At 48.9% G+C, this 17,691-nt stretch overlaps 1 protein-coding gene across 4 annotated transcripts in view; it reads right to left on the bottom strand.

Annotated features, from left to right (window-relative positions):
- Positions 1–3,787: 3,787 nt before the first annotated feature.
- The window catches only part of LOC125714914 (centrosomal protein of 128 kDa-like), a 39,221-nt gene continuing 25,317 nt past the window's right edge, over positions 3,788–17,691 (bottom strand). For all 4 annotated transcript variants that reach the window (XM_048985997.1, XM_048985999.1, XM_048985998.1 and 1 more), the window contains 7 exons: positions 17,402–17,594; positions 10,113–10,162; positions 9,975–9,998; positions 8,388–8,465; positions 6,939–7,052; positions 5,986–6,091; positions 3,788–4,625 (listed from right to left, as the gene is read on the bottom strand). In XM_048985997.1, the coding sequence (XP_048841954.1) occupies positions 4,522–4,625; positions 5,986–6,091; positions 6,939–7,052; positions 8,388–8,465; positions 9,975–9,998; positions 10,113–10,162; positions 17,402–17,594 (669 nt within the window). In that variant the 3' untranslated portion in view covers positions 3,788–4,521. The remainder of the gene's footprint in view (positions 4,626–5,985; positions 6,092–6,938; positions 7,053–8,387; positions 8,466–9,974; positions 9,999–10,112; positions 10,163–17,401; positions 17,595–17,691) is intronic.

The raw sequence follows: 17,691 nt of genomic DNA, 5'->3' as shown, positions 1-17,691 counted from the left end.
TTGATGTGAGCAGGACGTGAGAGATACGCACGGAGAGCCCCGGGCGGGGCCGGCTCCCAGGGGCCCCCGGGGGGCTGCTTGGGCTGGCGCTGCCACACGCTCCCAGAAGCTCCAGTGGACGTCCTTGCCAGTGATTTGCATAAGGATATACGACGCAGGAGCTGCTGTCGTCTTACCCCCGTCTCGCTTCATATCACACATCATCAGATGGTGGCTTTGGTGGGGGGGCGGACAAAAAAAATTAAAAGCATCCTTTATTCTCATTTTTTTGTACAAAGCTTGCCTGCAGTCTGTTCGCAGGCAGTAGAGTTTCTGCTGCAGATACTGTGGGTCCCCTCGATTGATGGAACCTGCTTTATTTAGTGTTAACGCCAGAACAGACCGTTTGCCTGGCCGCACAAAAGCTGGCCGAGAGCAGGCAACTGTAGGGGGGCGGGGGGGGGGTCTTCCCCGGCTGCGTGTGAGCCTGCAAGATGTCCTTCATTCAAAACGGGCATAACGGGGTCACACCAAACCCCGCAAACAGCTCTGTTTGGCTCTGTAAAAATGGGTAGTTCCAATGGACAGTATTGTAATCGAGCAACACTCAAAATTAGATTTACATTTTTAAAAATCCAGATTTATAATGTCCATCTTCCTTTGGGAAAACGGCTTATGCCTTAGAAGATAAAATATCTAACTTTGCACATACCACTGCTATTTTTAGTTCTTTGACAGCACCGAAATGCAAAGTATGGAACGTGTCGTGTAGTATTGAATTTTTTGCCTTGCTTTATGGGTCGTTAGCGTCTTACGTTAGCGTTTGAGCTCAGGACATTGTACTGAGCTAAGGCAGTGCCCCTAATAGTCTCTGCAAGGTTAGCACATCGCATTAAACCCTGTACTAACCTTTAACCCCTTTTTGCATTTTAATTCATACTTGTTTTGTTATCGTCTCCATACAAGTATGAAAAGTCCCTGGGAGGTATTTTCTGATCAATTCCCTCAAGCTTCAGTTTTGAATAATTCCATATCCAAGCACAAGGAAGCAAAAACACTCCTCAACCATCCGTCATCTTTATTCAGATTTAAAATGGGCACGGCAGCAGTCTGCAGTTTTTCATTTAATCCATTGTAACATTTTTCCATATGATTTTTCCCTCTTGAACGATGAAAACAGATCTGCGCAGTTTTTTAAAAAATATATGCAAAAATGAAGTACGTTGAGTGAGCGTTAAGTTTCGGCGTTACGTAACAAATGCAGGTTCTGTGAGCGGCGTAATCGGTTTTAAAGCGTCACGACTGAGCCTATCTTGGCTAAGTGCACGGGTGCCCAAACTTAAAAGCGGGAGAGAGAGAGTTGGGTTTCATCCCGAGAGCGATCCTGGTAATGCTGCAAATGGGAAAGCTGAATAATTCATCTCCCTGCCTTTTTCCCCCCGTTGCTCGACATTCTCGTTTTTCCTGCGACTTATTCTCATGTAAAACACTGTGTGCCGCAGCCTGTCATGTCCTTCTGAGTATTGTTGACTTCCCTTCTGTTTACATTAACGGAGGTTTCCGAAGGTTTGTTTTCTACAGTCCTTGCTAGGAAGCGCAGTGTTATACACTTGTCAAATCAGGGTTCAGAGTATGGAACGTAGCAGGAGTCTCGAGCTGAAAGGCGAAGCGAGTATGTCTGGATTCTCTTCCTGGACCATCTAGCTTGTTTTCCTCTCTATGTGCCTTTTGCAAACCATCGCCAACTCAACCTTAACTCGGAAAGGTGGGCCAGTGAGCTCCAGGCTTTAAACGAAGCCGGTCACATGTCACATGATGTCACACCGGTATGCTTCGCGTCATTGGCTGCCGTCAGGAGCCACCCTCCAGGAAGTGATGACGTGTCACCACCCGTCAGCACTGAAGTCTCTTGGCTGAAGGCGCAGATAAGGTGAAACTGGGTCCTCTGACCATTCGTTCAGTGTAGCCTGGTGGTGGATGTCAGGAATATGCTAATGAGTAAAAGCCATGAATCTCTCATGACCTTCCATGACGCTTGTGTGGATACGTCATCGTATGGGTTAAGCGAGGTAATAACGTGCACACAGATGCCAATGACCTCTGTGGCATTCCTGCAACAGCGGCCCAGACGAAGATGCTGACCCTTCAAAGCAAAATTTGCATATTTTCCAAAGAGTGCAACTTCAGACGATGTTAATAAGCTGAATTTATGTGGCAAAAAAAAATGAGCGAATTCTGTTGATAGCAAACACATGCAAAATGCTACCAAAAATGTTTATCCATAAAGTCTCAGATGAGCCTGGTATTAAATTGCAGTCCAATTTTTTATGTTTACTGGGAAAAAGAAACCCAACACTTACAGTAAAAAGTACTCTAGACCCTTTGAATTGTTTGGAAGTATTTGTGTAGCTTGAGAAAAGCTTCAATTTAAGTGCGTTCCCTGTGCTCTCAGCCTGACTTCCGCATAAATGGGCACATAATCACACTACCATAAATCTACACTCGAACGAATGCTGAAGGGATTATTATATGCAATTTGTATTAATGCCTAGCTGTCTTGGTCAGTAGTCAGCAGTAATTAAAGAGCACTGGCCAGAACTGACCACTGTGCGTGGAAACAACAGTCAGCACTGTAATTAAACGCAGCCTCAGAGCAACCTGGGCGACCGGGAGGCGAGTGCTGCAGCGGCAGGGAAACGGTGCAGCCGCCCTTAGCTGATGCAATAAAGCGCTCTGAAGATGGGCTCATACGCTTGTGCGCGTGTGAGATGTGGACCAACGGGCCAGGGAGCTGAAGCAGAGCAGTCACAGAGGATGGGATGAGTGTGCTGGGCTGTGCGAATCAGGGATGTCAACACAACCCACTAACGAAGAGAGCCCTTTGCTCAAGGGGCTCGAGCCACTAGAGAAAGGAAAGCCCTTATGTTTAATTTCTACAACATACATCCATCCATCCATCCATCCATCCATCCATCCATCCATCAATTACAGAGTTACAGGGGAGCTAGGTACTCTATTTCTTAGTTGCAGCCAATGAAATAATGTTGGTTTTTCACTAGACTGGATTAGAGACAGACAAACAGCTTGCTTGTTTTGTATTCACTGCGGAAACAGATGCTCACTTTCCTAAAGGAGCACACTTACCTGTGAAAATTCACACTTGCATTCCTAAAGTAGCGTACTTCCCTGTGCAAACAGAGGCTCGCTTTCCTGAAGAAACGCGTTCATCTGTGAACACTGACGGTCACCTTCCTAAAGCAGTGTGCTTCCCTGTGGAAATAGGCACTCGGGTTCCTAAAGCAGAGCGTTTCCCTGTGGAAACAGGCACTCGGGTTCCTAAAGCAGAGCGTTTCCCTGTGGAAACAGGCACTCGGGTTCCTAAAGCAGCGTGTTTCCCTGTGGAAACAGGCACTCGGGTTCCTAAAGCAGCATTTTTCCCTGTGGAAACAGGCACTCGGGTTCCTAAAGCAGCGCGTTTCCCTGTGGAAATAGGCACTCGGATTCCTAAAGGGCCGTGTTTCAGACTCCAGCTGTGTACCGCAAACCGTTTCGTGACAGCACTTACACTTGAGAGGAGGTGGAAAAGGAGGAGTGCTGGGGTGACTCCGGCTGCTTAATTTTCATTTTGTGTTTGTTCTGTGAGCTTTTTCACAAAAACATAAAATTTCAGGTTTTGTGCTCTCTCAACTTTGCAAAATAAATTGCACGTGAGACATATAATTTACACATATACCATACGCAACGAAGAGGATAAACACCACCAAGTTCAATACAGTGATCAAAGCAAAGCAATAACATCAAGTCGCTGTAAAAACATGTGAGGTCCTTGTTTTTCAGTCCTCTGCATAGAGAGCTGCAGCACACAGGCACCATACAACAGGGTAATAGAGGAGGGGTACACAACTGACTCAGAAAAAGGCACCAGGATTTTCCAAGTTCCCCCATTTATAAAACACTTTTTTTTAAGCATTATATATATAAAAAAGAGCCCAGTAAACAACACAGTATGTCAGTATCCACCACTGAATATTGACTGAAGCACCTTTGTTTAAAAAAAAAAAAAAAAACAATTGTCAATATTTAATACAAATGTTAACAGATCACACTGCAGTGTCTGGGTTAATAAAAAAGGCAAGTAACAGCAGAGTGGGGAGCAGAAGTGCTGATCCAGCCTGTGTGGACAGCAGGAACATCTGGGGACCACGTCCGTCCAGAGGATTCTGCTGCCCCCATCCTCCTCCTCCTCTTCCTACTCTACTCTTCATGCCCCAGCAATGTGGCTTGACTGGCCTGACATGCCGATACACGGCGCTCCCTAAAATACAGTAAACGGCACTTCGAAGGATGCATCATGCGGCAAGTCAGCCATCGGGACGTTTAAGGCCCCCTCATTGTCTTTCGGGTCTGTAAGCCCTGCATTGGCCGGCTTTGGCCCCATTCACTCCATCCAGACTGGCTGCATGCTGAGGTAGGAAGCGCCTGGGGGTCCGTTTCCGCGGTCCGGGAAGAGAGTCGCGAGTTAGCGATGAAGCGAGACGGGGTTTACGTGTGCCCGATGTCTAGCAGAGCCTTGGCACCACGCACATGGGGCTGTCCGTCTTCAGGCAGGCCGCCAAGCCCCGGGGAGGGAGGCCGCCTTGGCGGTGCTGCGGGAATCCACAGATAGAGACACGTCAGGCCTCTCCAGCACCTCCCCCTCCAGCCTACAGCAATGCATTCTGGGAGCTGAGCAACTGAACTGCAAAAAGTGCTAGGGACAGCAGGGGGCGTGGCGATTAAAGAAATGAGTTGGGATCCGGACGCTAACGTTACATGCGGGTCCCTTGAGAGACGCTCCGCTCTTACACTAGTGAACGAGGTCCTAAAGGTAAAGAGCTCCAGTAAAATGGCGACTGGGGGGGTGGTTATAAATGTGGCAGTGAAGGGAATTCATCATAATCCTCAGCGGTGGCAGCTGATATGAGCAGCACTTCGCTTAATAAAATGGCTTTTAAGCCACGTGACTGAACGGCTGCAGGGATTTAAGCGTTTCCACCATGTGCCTGCTGGTCTGCCTCCAAGGGGCTTCGCTTCCGTAAACGGGCTGTAAGGTGCGGAGCCCGAATGGCGGTTGTATCCCCGCGAAACAGCCTGATGCTCACGGCTCTGATCCACCAAGCTTCAGAACCGCTTCATTCATGACCCGACCTGCAGTCACTTCGCACCATTTGTATGTTAAATCGCTTGTTGAATTTTTCTAATTGAAATGCCTTTGGGGGATCAACGTGCTTTTTATACTGCAAGATCTGTAATTACACATTCCTTTGGTTAAAGTACATTAAAATAACAATTTGATTTTATCTGTACTGAAAAAATTAAGGTCCATAGCAAAGATAAAAATACAGAAAAAACACCAATGAACAAGAATCCATTGGGAAAACAGGACAATTACATGCGTTTTACACTATATATACTAGTGGCTGTAGTAAAGTTGGGCAGCAGAGGACTACAACTCCCACAATCCTCATGTGAAACAGGTACCTTTTCCCGCGTTCGATTATCTCTCTCCGAGTTGCAAGTCAGAGAAAAACATCATGACAATGTGTTGAACACTTCACTTCCTGTTGGAAAGATGGCCCCTTCCCGATGTTGATGTCGGAGAGAATTTTATTGTACGAGGATATTTTAAAATGTTTATTTTGTTAAACGTATTAATAGTTATAAGTGTAATTGCACACTGTTGATTTAGAGAATACTGTGAGTGTAAACAGTATCCTAGCATGCAATATCAGATTTTTACCAGACTTGTTAGTTTCTTTTGTTTGTGACTTGTTTGCCTCTCAAAAACAAAGAATCTCTTTCCAAATAGTATAACGCAACAACACACAACAAGAGCGTCTTTGTGGTGGCAGCCATGTTTGTTCCGAGATCTGTACAGTAGGTCGAATGAGAGATTGGTTGGATGTGACATCGCGCACCTCAGAATTCACGACTTCGTCCGAGATAATCGCCTGCACTGATACTCACAAGTGCTGTCAGTGAGGAGGGTGCTGGACAGGAAGCTGCTCTGGCCGACGGACGACGAGAAGGCGGCCAATCGGACGCTGCGGGACATGGCGTCTAACTTCTCATCCTTAACGTAAGGAAAAGGAGGAGGGTCTTAGAGGTTATCCTGAAAAACCACAGCGAAGGTGAGGTGCTGGGGCCGACCAACACAGCTTCTGAGAATACCTGACTGCCTTCCAGGGGTAATCAGCACCGATGAATGCGCCTGGGAGGGGCCACATGAGAGGCAATTTAAAGCCCCCTCTTTCCGTTTATTTTCGGCAAATCACTTGCATTTACGGGAGGCAGCAGCAGCGCTCCAACCACAGAGTTAGTTTACGGTCATCGTGAACGCTGAGCTCCCACACACTTTCTGTCCGCCTACGGGCAATTAGGCCGATCCAATTTCTACTGATGCTTATGCAAGTCATTTAGCCACGGATCGCACTATTTTAAAGGCAGATGGGGGTTAAACACCAGGGGGTAATGCTGCTAGGAAGGGGAATATCGTAATATGACCAGCGTCAGCATCTCACAGCTAGACTCCAGAAGAAACAGCCAAGCAGGACTGCGAACAATAAGGCCTCTCCTTTGATAGTATAACCAGCAAGGATACAGACAGAAAATACTCTAAAATCAACGATGTTTTGGGGAAAAAAACAGTAATACGTCTTTGAGGACAGAGAATAAAAGCTAGTGAAATGTGTGCAAATTCATTAAAATTAATTTATTTTTATATAGCGCCTTTCACAACATGGGTGTGTTGTGATACATTATAACATCTTTAAGCCAGAATAATACAAAAACAGGGGAAATAGAAGAAAAGAAATGAAAGAAAATGACAAAGAAGGAGAGGAATATATCAGCAAATATCCTCCTTATAGAGAGTGAAACCATGCCTGGTGCATTATGGGTAAAACAATAAATCCACATACCCTGTATTCCTGGATCCTCCTTTTGGACTCCTCTAGTTGGCGCTGCAGGTCACACACGATTTCCTTGTACTTGGCATAACGCTGCTCCACCACCTCCCGCTGGCGCTGGGACTCCTGCGGACAGACCCCTGGGTCAGACGGGTGGAGCAGGGGGTCCTCAAGACGGAGGTGACGCGAGCCTGGGGCTGTGCAGTGCGGTGTGGTGCAGTGCAGTGCAGTGCAGCCAAGCAATTTAGGTACTGACTATGCTAATGCGAAGACGGCTGCTACGTTTTACTGGCTTCAGATACAAAAGCATTATGAAATGACCGTCCGGCTTTTAGTGCTAGCCTATTTCGCTCCATCCAGCCAACAACCGATTTGCCAGTACCAGTTCGCAGTGAGGCAGGGGGCCCCCGGTGCTGGGTGCCATGCTGGTTCCCGTAAATCACGTACCTTTGGACTGCGAGAGGAAGCCGGAGTATTCAGTGGAGGTCCACACACACACACTGGATAACGTGCAGAATCGACACACAGAAGGGGGTGTGGGAATGGAAGCCACGAGTCCATAAGCACATTCACCGAGCTCATGCCATCATCAAATGTGTATGAGTTTCATTTACCGCATTGTGGGGACCAAATGTCCCAATAGTCCAGTAAAACCTGTTACTAGTTTGACAGTTTTCAGGTCCCCACAATATAAACCTCAATTTTACAAAAAATCAGTAACAGGCAAAGGTTTTGTATTTTGTTTGGTTACTTATGTAAGGTTAGGGCTGGGTAGGGCTTAGGGTTAGTGTTAGGCTTAGGGTTATGATAGTTAGGCTTAGGGTTATGATAGTTAGGCTTAGGGTTATGACAGTTAGGCTTAGGGTTATGCCATTAGTAATGGTCCCCACAATAATGGGAATACATGAACTGTGTGTGTGTCTGTCCACAGACACCAACCATTATGTCCAAGTAGGACGAGATAAACAAATAAAATCAGAAGCCGCTCACAGCCCCCAGGCTGAACCTGCTGGAGGTGAGAGTAAAGCAGCAGAGAGCGGTACAGCCCCGCCCAGCTCCTGTTAGGGAGGGGGGCTGAGCAGGACGTGGGCGACCCGTGTTTGAGCATCCAGTGCGGCTTCCAGAGGCAGCCAGACCCAGAGCAGTCAGGCTGACAAGCAGGTTACCCTGGCTGTCGAATGGCGGCCTGGTGCTGCGCAACCCGGCTCTGGGCCCCTCTGGGCCTCGCAGCCCCTCTCCGGCCAACCTGCCTGTTCAGACACGAGCGAGCCACACTGCGAGTGGGAATGTGCGCGGCACGACGGGCGAGACAGCGAGCCAGCGAACCACCTGCACAGTGGCTGCAGTGTGAGGGCTTCCTGGGGAGAGCTCAAAGTCAAGGGCCAAGTCCTTATTAACATTATTACATAATGTTAAATAACAATTATCACATCAATAAAACAAAGCCGCTGCTTTTCTCACCTCAAGGTCCTTGATGTTTTCAAGTAAACTCAGCTTCTCGGGCACCGATTCCAGATGATCCAGGGCTAATTTTGTACTCTAAAGGGAATTAAAATACATATATTAGTGGGCTAGTTGAGGTGTTGCAGGAACAGATGGATGTGAGGTGTTTCTTGAAGGTTGAGAGTGAGACTGATACACGCGCTCCAGCAGCATGCAGCCTGACAAATGGCGCTCGGCTGACAGGCCTCTGCGGCTTTAGCACGCTCACCGATCCCTGAGGAGCGCTGCGGTAACATGAGGGGAGCCCCAGAGCCGACAGCATGCCAGAGGAATGGAGTCACCGTTTCCCGGGGAGTGAGAGCCCTGTGAAAGAATGGGGTTACGCCACGCCGCAGAGAAACGCCGGCTGATCCAGGGTGAAGCGCCGAGCTCTGCTGTCTCTCCGATAAAGCAGGGAATAGCGAGGGGCTGTGCGGAGGCAGTTAGGTCCGCAAGCTTTAGTAAAAAGGGCTGTTTGATCTGAGCTGATCACGTTTTCCGTTTACGCTGCAGAAGTAATCCGCTCCTTTCACAAGCTGAAAGCCAGGCCTAACGATATGGCTGTTTACTCGACCAGGAAGCCGCAATTTACAGGACCTGATGTAAATATCGACAGGCTAATTGGGAGGTCAAAGGTCGGACACGCTCGCAAATTCTCCCGGGTAAACATTTTCTTTAAAAATGGGGAGCTTCTGGATCGTAAACAGGCCTGTCTCATAAAAGAATGGCCTTTACTGTTGAAGCTGCTGAGAATAACTGATCTCCGTTAGGGCTGACGATCAATAGCATGTCAGCGGCAGTGATCGAACGGGACCGTTAATATATATAGTCAGGAGGCCTAATCTGCCTCTCAGGTGTCTTATTATTGCTGCAGTTAGGCTGTGCTGTAAGCATCCAGCACGTCTCGCACCCGGCTCCATACCGACAGGAGGCATACTCTCAGGCGACATGACATCACAAACCAGTCTTAGGGCAGGCCACACTCTGACATTACTTACATGTATAAGTGTTATGAAGTGAGTTCCACATAATTAAAGTTCATCTCTTATCTATCTTGATCTGTATTTTGTCCTGAACAATCCCACATATAATTATTGCTGTTTTTATAATCATTCTCTCAGAGGTAAATAAGATCAATAAGAGATTAAGGCCGAGTGCCTTGACTGCAAAGGTCAGCTTGTTAGGGCAGGTTTTCCTGTGAGGTGATGAGCAAGTCCAAGGTAAGACATGTTGGGCCAGTCATTTATCAGGCACTTTGGGGGCAGTTACAGGGCCTAAGGGGCTTGTACAGCGGCCCGACGGCCATATTACTCAGCAGGCACGGGATTCAAACAAGCAACCTTCCGGACATGAGCAAAGGTGAAGCTGTCAGCTTTTTTGGGTAATATTTTAAATGCGTGAAACCTAATAAAATGATGTCACAGCATAAAATAAAATCACCAATACCTGACAGTCTGGACACCTACTACTGAATGTAAGCAGCAGTGTAATAAAGCTTCAGACATTTGTAATACGGGGTATTTTACAAAAATCACACAAACCATTGAACATCGTAGGTCCTCTTACCATTTCCAGATCCAGTATTCGATCCTGCAAAGACAGGGGAATACAGTGATAAGGAGCTGAGCGCTGAGGGGGGGGGGGGGGGGGGCGGGGGTGTGGCACAGTGGCAGCAGCTCGCTCTCGTGAACAGGGGATGCTCACCTGTAGGCTCCTCATCTCCTCGTCCTTCCTGCGCATCTCCTGCAGCAGCTCTGCAATGACAACCTGCCGTCAGTTGCACGCGGAGGGGGACAGGGGGGGACTGAACTTTCCGGAAGCTCAGAATGCCGTTGATGCAGGCAGTTTGCCAATGACGTAAGTAATCTGTTCCACAAACCCTTACGTAAGTCAAACCTTTAAAGTCGGATTTACCATTTGAGACACCATATAGCAAAAGCACATGAGCCAAAAGTATACTAGCAATACGGACTAAAGGACACATATTAAATAAATGAAAAGATAAAGAGTTAACTAACTATCTTGAATATTTTTTGTGTAAACTGGATGTAGGTTGTACATCATTTGAAAGCTGCCTGTATGTTTGCTACATTCAAGGATGTTACCCAGAAAATAGGTAAAGTATTATTCCATTTATAAAGATCCTGAAGTACTCATATATACATTGATTCACCAAGACCCACAACTGCAAACATCCATCCATCCACCCATGAGCCCATCCATCACAGTACAGTGTCGTGGTGAGAAACCGCAGATCACAGGGAAGGAGACCCCAGCGTGTCAGTGTGCGTTACAGATGGATGCTCCTCTCTTCCCCCCAAAAGCCAGCGGTCTGGTAGGATCACACCACCTCAGCCTGTAAGCCTACAGCCTTCCCTTTATAAAGAGTAAGGCCGTGACCGCCGACCCCCTGCTGGGCAGAGGTGACAGTGCGCCGCGGGGCACCCCCTTCAAATGGGCGCCGAACTCCGACACTCCCCACAGGGATGCGGGGGCGGTCGGCGAGAGCATAATGACTTTCGATCCGGCGTCTTCAGCTGCGTAGTAGGACACCATTACCGTCTGCATATTGTGGCTCTGCTTAGAAAATGGATTTTTTTTCCCAGAGAGTTTGAAATTCAAGGCGATTAAAATTATAATTAGAGAGTGCCATTAAACAAAGATGCACCGCGGTGAGAAGCCAATCAATACGCCGGCAGCCTGACGCAATGGTCCATGCACCAACGCCTCTCACATCTCACTCCCCCCCCCCCCCGGTACCACAGACGCTCTTCCGCCCGCGAGGTTTCCAGAGAGTTGCGGGACCGCGGACCCGCATGAGGGGGTCACTTGTACGACCACCTTCTAGAAGATGCTGACTTCGGAAAACACTATAAGCCTATTTCTTAGCTGGCTGAGTACTGGGGTAAATTCTGCCATGATAAAGATAACCTGAGCTCGGCACTCATTAGATAAAAAAAAAAAAAAACCCAATATAATGAGAATTTTATGATACTCAGAAAACACCCTCAGTAATACCTCTGATGGCCCTGAGCTTTTCACTGCGGCAGTTTCTGGAAATATAGAAAGATGTAATTTTCTGGCATTTTCCACCAGACGCCTTTTTAGTTGGTAACCTGTAATAACTCTGGTAAATGGTTTCTGTACAGCTGAAGAGCACCGTTCCCTCAGTGTCGTGCATTAAATAGCACCCCCACCTCCGAGACACCTAAAAATTTGAGCCAGTTCCCCACACAAACCCCAACACAGTTGGGTTGAGCTCTGCTCTCCCCTTCCCCTGATTCACACGCTCCCCCGGGACGCTAATGTGTGCCTGCAACGTGTCACGTCTCAGAAAACCAAAGCATAACGTCCCACCGAATTCACGCCCCATTCGGCGCCGAGGGGTGAAACAGTCAGTGTCCCCTTGACGACATCGCTTCCAAGGGCCAGCCCATGAGGTGACCAATCAGAGACGTGCCTCTGCGTGATCGCTGCCCCGGGGTGAGAAGACACACCTCTGTCATTCAGCAATCAGCAAAAGCACGTAAGCGTGAACCAATCACGGCAAAACACCAAACATAAACAAATACATATATAGGAAATGCATCTGCAACACTGTGGTACATTTACATTTTATTATGTAAGAGATGCTTTTATCCAGTGATGTGCGCTTGAGGAAGCAGGCTCTAACAGTAACCTCACTCTGCTGACCTCTGGATTTGAAACAGCAACCTTCAGGGAGCCCGTTCCTGCTGAGCCACACAGCGCCCCCTGTTGGGTCACGGAGTGCTGGCCTCCCCCTCTGACATTACTAAGGAAGGTGCACCTTCCCCCAAGGCTGCCAACTGTGCTCATTTGGCTCGGGGAAGAATCGCTGCACGGAAAGTTGTAATTTCACCGCCGCACCGCACAAGATGGGCGGGGTGCTGGAAGCAGGCCGCTCTGCCGGAAAATGATTCCCAGCTCACGGGCCATCGACGCGCCGTTTAGGAGGATGGGGTCTTTTGATGCCTTTATCTGTCACGGGTGCCGCGGACGGCCGCGTCAGACCTGCCGATAAGCGGACGGCCCGCGCTTTATCACGGGGACGTGTCGTGACAGGTAACGATTTCGCCGTAAAACAAGTGCAGAGCGGTGGGGTTAGGGGGGAGGCGGGAGGAACGGAAGAGCAACCGGCGATGCGCAGGCAGGAGGACGGCCCTTAAGGACGGGCGATCTAATGAAAGTGAGTGTGAGGAGCCCGGGTAGGGGCAAGCGAGGCATATACAGGCCATGTGAGTGACAGGTACCATCGATCAGCATGCCGTGCGGGACGGCGGAGGCACTGCAGGGGCCGGGACTAAAGGAGAACCACGGCAGGAGCAGGAACAGCACGCTCACTCATATGCTAAAGGCCAATAACGCATCAGCTCCACCAACAGGGGCCTGTCGCCATGCAGCAATAAGCAGAGCGCCCTCTTGTGTTAATGACAGTACACTGCAGCTTATTATGAACCCTACTTGAACCTGCAAACTGCGATACGGTGTGGTCGTTTGAGGAAGCCAGCCGTTTCACCATCCGCCCTGTTAAGTCGACCATCCAAGCACCTGCCACATTAATTCCAGCCTTCGACAAAGTATCCCTGCAGAGGCGTTAAGTCTCCGCCCCTAACTGCCCTAAAGTGACCGCAGTGATGACACTCACTTGAGTGGATGCTACTTAAAAACTAACAGATGTCCTTCAAAACAGTCACTGGGCGATGCTAATTACAAGGATGATTATGTGTTCAGTAAACAGTTTGCTCGCCGGCAGAAGTTTGCTTGCAGGAATGGAAATTCCAGAATTCCAGAATATTCACATAATATTCATTATTGCGTCACAAATATCACAATGCTTTGGTAAACTCACCATGTGGGTTTCAGTTTGTAAACCTCAAAGTGGCTTGGCTGCTACACAAGGGTCCCTGACCAACCCAGACGATTCTGTCACACTTCTGTCTTGGATTAGGAAATATGGATTATCCCTAAGCAACCATTACAGATCTGCCCCACTTCTGTCCTGAACTGATAAATATCGACTCTCCCTAATAAACACTTACAGATCCATTCCTCTTCTGCCCCGCAGCGGTAAATATTGACTATCCTTAATAAACCCTTAGCAATCGATTTCTCATCTGTCCCGGGCCGATAAACATTGACTATCCCTTGCCGATATTTCTGAACCGGTCACAGAGCCAGACAGTCAGCGTGAAAAGTGCACCGTGAACACGCTACATGCCATGTGAAAGAAATGGCTGTACACAACCAAGAGTCACTCCCAGTGTAGAAAGTCTGGCTAAGATTAAAGGTGTTCATACACAATAAAAGGACACTTTTTGAGGATTTGAGGAGCAAAGAGGCGTGGTTTGGTTATGAGGAAGTCTAGCAAAGTAACCCGTTACGGCAGTGAGTATCTGAGCTCATCTGCACTGCTAAAATCAGCCTCTCGATCCACCCGTTTTTCAACGCAACCCTACATGACAGTGAGACCCGTGCCCTTACAAGAGCTCCCTGCACGGCTGGTTATCCACCCGAGGAGAGCCATGTAGAAGAATGCTTCATACGGAGACGTTGGTAAAAAGCCGCAGGTGAATCAGGGCTTTCCAGCGAGTACTGTAACGGTGTAACAACAGGACATGGTGCATCACCAGCATACAGTCAGGCCGAAATGAAAAACAGCACATTCACCGCGCGCAGCCCTCAAGGATCTCGGGCTCTTTTTTGTTAGCCATGCTACGCTATGAAAGTGTTAAAAATCCAGAGCTTTTCTACTGCGCCAGCTATGAGATTCCTGAGATTATAAAAAAAAAATGAATCTGGAGGCATTTGGACACCGCATTCCGTGGCAGTGCTACCAAAACAAATGATGTCCACTAGGGCGGCGCTGTGAATATGCCTCTTACCACCCTGCAGCTGAGGGCCCCGTCAGGGTTTCTGATAGTGACAGAAAACCACATCAATCCAGCTGGGTCTCTATGAAAGAGCAACAGGGCACACGGCACACATGAAAATTGTGTTCTCTGATCAGTTCTTTAAGTATTTCAGGGGGAACAGAAGGGCTCAGCAGGTAAGGATGCTGTGTCTGTGATCAGAAAGTCGCCAGTTCGAAACCCAGGTTCAGCAGAGTGATGTCACCATTGGGCCCTTGAGCAAGGTCCTTAACCCCCATCTGCTCCAGAGACAGACTGACCTGACTTTTTTAAAAAGGTATGTTGCTTCGAGGCATATGCTTAGGGGGACAGCATGTGGCTCAGTGGGCTATGCCTCTGTGCCTGTGATCGGAAGGTCACCGGTTCGAGCCTGGCCTTGGCAGAATCGTCACGTCTGTGGGCCCTTCAGCAAGGCCCTTTAACCCCCAGCTCCGTGGGCGCTGCTGCAGGTGGCTGCCCTTCGCTGCCAAGCTTGTTCTCACCTACATATGTGTCTGTATGTCATGGAGAGCAAGACGGGGTAGGTGAAAAGAGAATTTCCCCACAGAGATCAATTAAGTCTCATTATTATAAAATACAAATGTATGAAACATCAAAGCAATTAACCGGGAGGAAGCAAGTCTAAAGGGAAGTCCATGAGGTCAGTACCAGTTCAATTTGACAGACACACATGCACAGCCCAAGTGGGATTCAAACCCATAACCTACCGAGTCTGTACTTAATCATCACAGGAAAAAAATTGACTACTTCTGAATTCCATGTATGAATGGTCAAAACAGGAAGCATACAGTTTGGACGTGATGGGTTCAGGCCAGCAGGTGTGTGCACAGGCATGGAAAGGAACAACACAGCGGCAGACATCATGCAGAAGCGCTACACTTGTGAATACGCCAGCGCACTCCTCAACTAAAGTTAAAGCCTGCAGAGTCTGGGCAGACGGGCCTTCCTCCCGAAGCCTGTCTGAGCACGTGTGGGGGTGCGGCAGTGCGGCTTTACACTGAAACAGCGCACCACAAACGAAAGCTTAGACGGCCTTCAGCTCAGCATATACCCCGTCGCCAGCAGGTAAACACCGAGGATAGACTCGTACAAGACAAACCGTTTGTGTTGCAGGCAATCGATCATGTAGAAAGCGACTGTACAGATGAAGGTGTATTACTCGAGCAGAGACAGCGAGAGCAGCAGCCTCGCGGCCGTGCGGGAAACAGACATCGCACCCTCTGACGGATGAATACCCTGCAACTGAAAACAAACATGCGGCATTCAGCCTTTGCGGCGCCCAGTCCGCGCCTCATTTCTCCGGCTCTGTCTCCCGGAGGTCTGAAGACGGAGCTCGTGCATTTAGGGCTTGTGTTGATCAAACGGGGCACTGGCTGAAAGCCTTTCAGGTGGGGTTGAAAAGGAATGAATGGTTATTTACTGTGCTTTCTCGCTCCCTTTGTGCCGTCGAGACAGACTTCAAGGAAGAGAGGGGGAAATGAAAGAAAGCGACGAACAGGAAGACTCCCACATTCGATATTCAATCAGGAAAAGGGCAATCTTATGTGGACTCATTTGTATTGAGATTGCCCATTGATCCAGGCCACGGGAGCACTGGGAATACCTAAACAGGTGTGCCTCTCGTCACGGACATCAGACGGGTTCAATCCGCCTCAATGAGCGCCAGCCCATAACCCGCGATCCCACCTTCACGCCGATCCTCGGCCATAATGCCAATTTAATCAAATCCTCAGCGGAAACCACTGAAGCAAGTCCTTTAATCTGGAGACCTCCCATTCTGTCCCATCGTGGGCAAGAAGGGCCTGCCTGAGAGTCTCGACGGGGACTTCCGGAACCTTCCACCGTCACAATGTTAAAGAGAGGGAATGGCGGCGGACAAGGTGCTCAAAGAGACAGGCAAAGGTGAAGTACATTTATCCTGGTACTGAATTTGAAAATCGGTGTCCCGGGACCAAACTCAGGGGGCGAACGGAGCGAGGGACCTTGGCGTGACCGTACCGGACCGCTGGGTGTGTCACCTGATCACCGTTCCGTGACTGAGACCGGCAGCCAGAACGCGGTAATGGATTCTGTGTACTCAATAGGGTGGAGGATCTGGGCGTTAAAATGTCAAGGAGAGGAAAGACAACACAGATGGAGAAACCGTCACGGAAACCGGAGGAAGACGAGAATAGGGGAGGGGCTTCATAGGGCACTGGAGGAGGGGAGAGTGGGCGGGTTTCATCGGTGTGGCAGGGGGGGGCTCTAGGAAAAATTCCTCCATGCTGACCTCATTCTCCGCATCAGCTCTACCCCAAACTCACCCTCAGACTCAGCCCTGCCGCCTGAGCCCCATTTCCGCTACGGCGACCTGAACAGGCCGCACTGGCACCCCCACACGATACACTTCCTCTGCTGGCTGGATGGGTGATTCCAGGCTAGGAAGCTGTAGCTACTTTCCAAGGATTTAAAGAGCATGGAACAGGCTCAGAGAAGCTGGCAACTTCAAAGCTGACCGAAACTACCTGAAGACATTTTTCCAAATGGTGCTTAACACACACAAAGCTACACTTAACAAAAGCATACACCACATATATATATATAGCACTTTAGAAACATGCTCTGTGGATTTAGCCGCTGATTAGCAGCCTGCATGAGCCCCTGCGATGGTCACTCTGACAAAGAGCCTCTGTTCTGAGAAACAAACATTTGCCTTGAGGATCCGCAGCGTGGGCTCACATGATTACATTTCACTCACAGATTGAGCCGGCCTTCTGTTCTTTTCAACAACATATTGCACTCCGTCCTTCCAAGAATGAGGAGAAACATATACATTACGGATAATTGAGGCAATTGATAAAAACAGAATAAACGTGGAAGGTGCTGATGGAGAGAGCGATGGACAGGAACCAAGCAGAACTCATAAAAGGAGATGAGTGAGGATACAGTTTTACTCGCAATACGCCCTCTATATGGTGTGTAATGACAGCTGCAGCCGCCTGTCATATGCACAGCAGCCACCAGGGGGCAACTATATGTAAAGGAAGGTATTTGCTCAACGAGTGTGGACATGTATGGCCCTACCTCTCTTCTCTCCCTGAACGCCCTGCAGGAGGCGCTCCTGCTGAGCGACACGCTCCAGGAGGACGTGCTGCTCCGCCCCTCTGCTCTGCTTCAGGCCCTTCAATTGCTCCCGTCCCTGCTGGAGATGGCGTCGCAGTTTTCTCTCCCGGCCCTCGCGCTCCTTCACCTCCTCACGGAGCCACTGCAGCTTGGTCTGTCCCAACCAGTGTGAGCACACACATGGTCAGGTGATCCGTCTGAGCCAATCAGCACGGACACATATGGTCACATGAGCCATGTGTGTTACCTGG

The sequence above is a fragment of the Brienomyrus brachyistius genome, chromosome 19 (genome assembly GCF_023856365.1).
Source record: "Brienomyrus brachyistius isolate T26 chromosome 19, BBRACH_0.4, whole genome shotgun sequence".
NCBI lineage: Eukaryota > Metazoa > Chordata > Actinopteri > Osteoglossiformes > Mormyridae > Brienomyrus > Brienomyrus brachyistius.
Note: the sequence above shows the minus strand (reverse complement) of the source record. Positions and strands in the feature narration are given on the sequence as shown.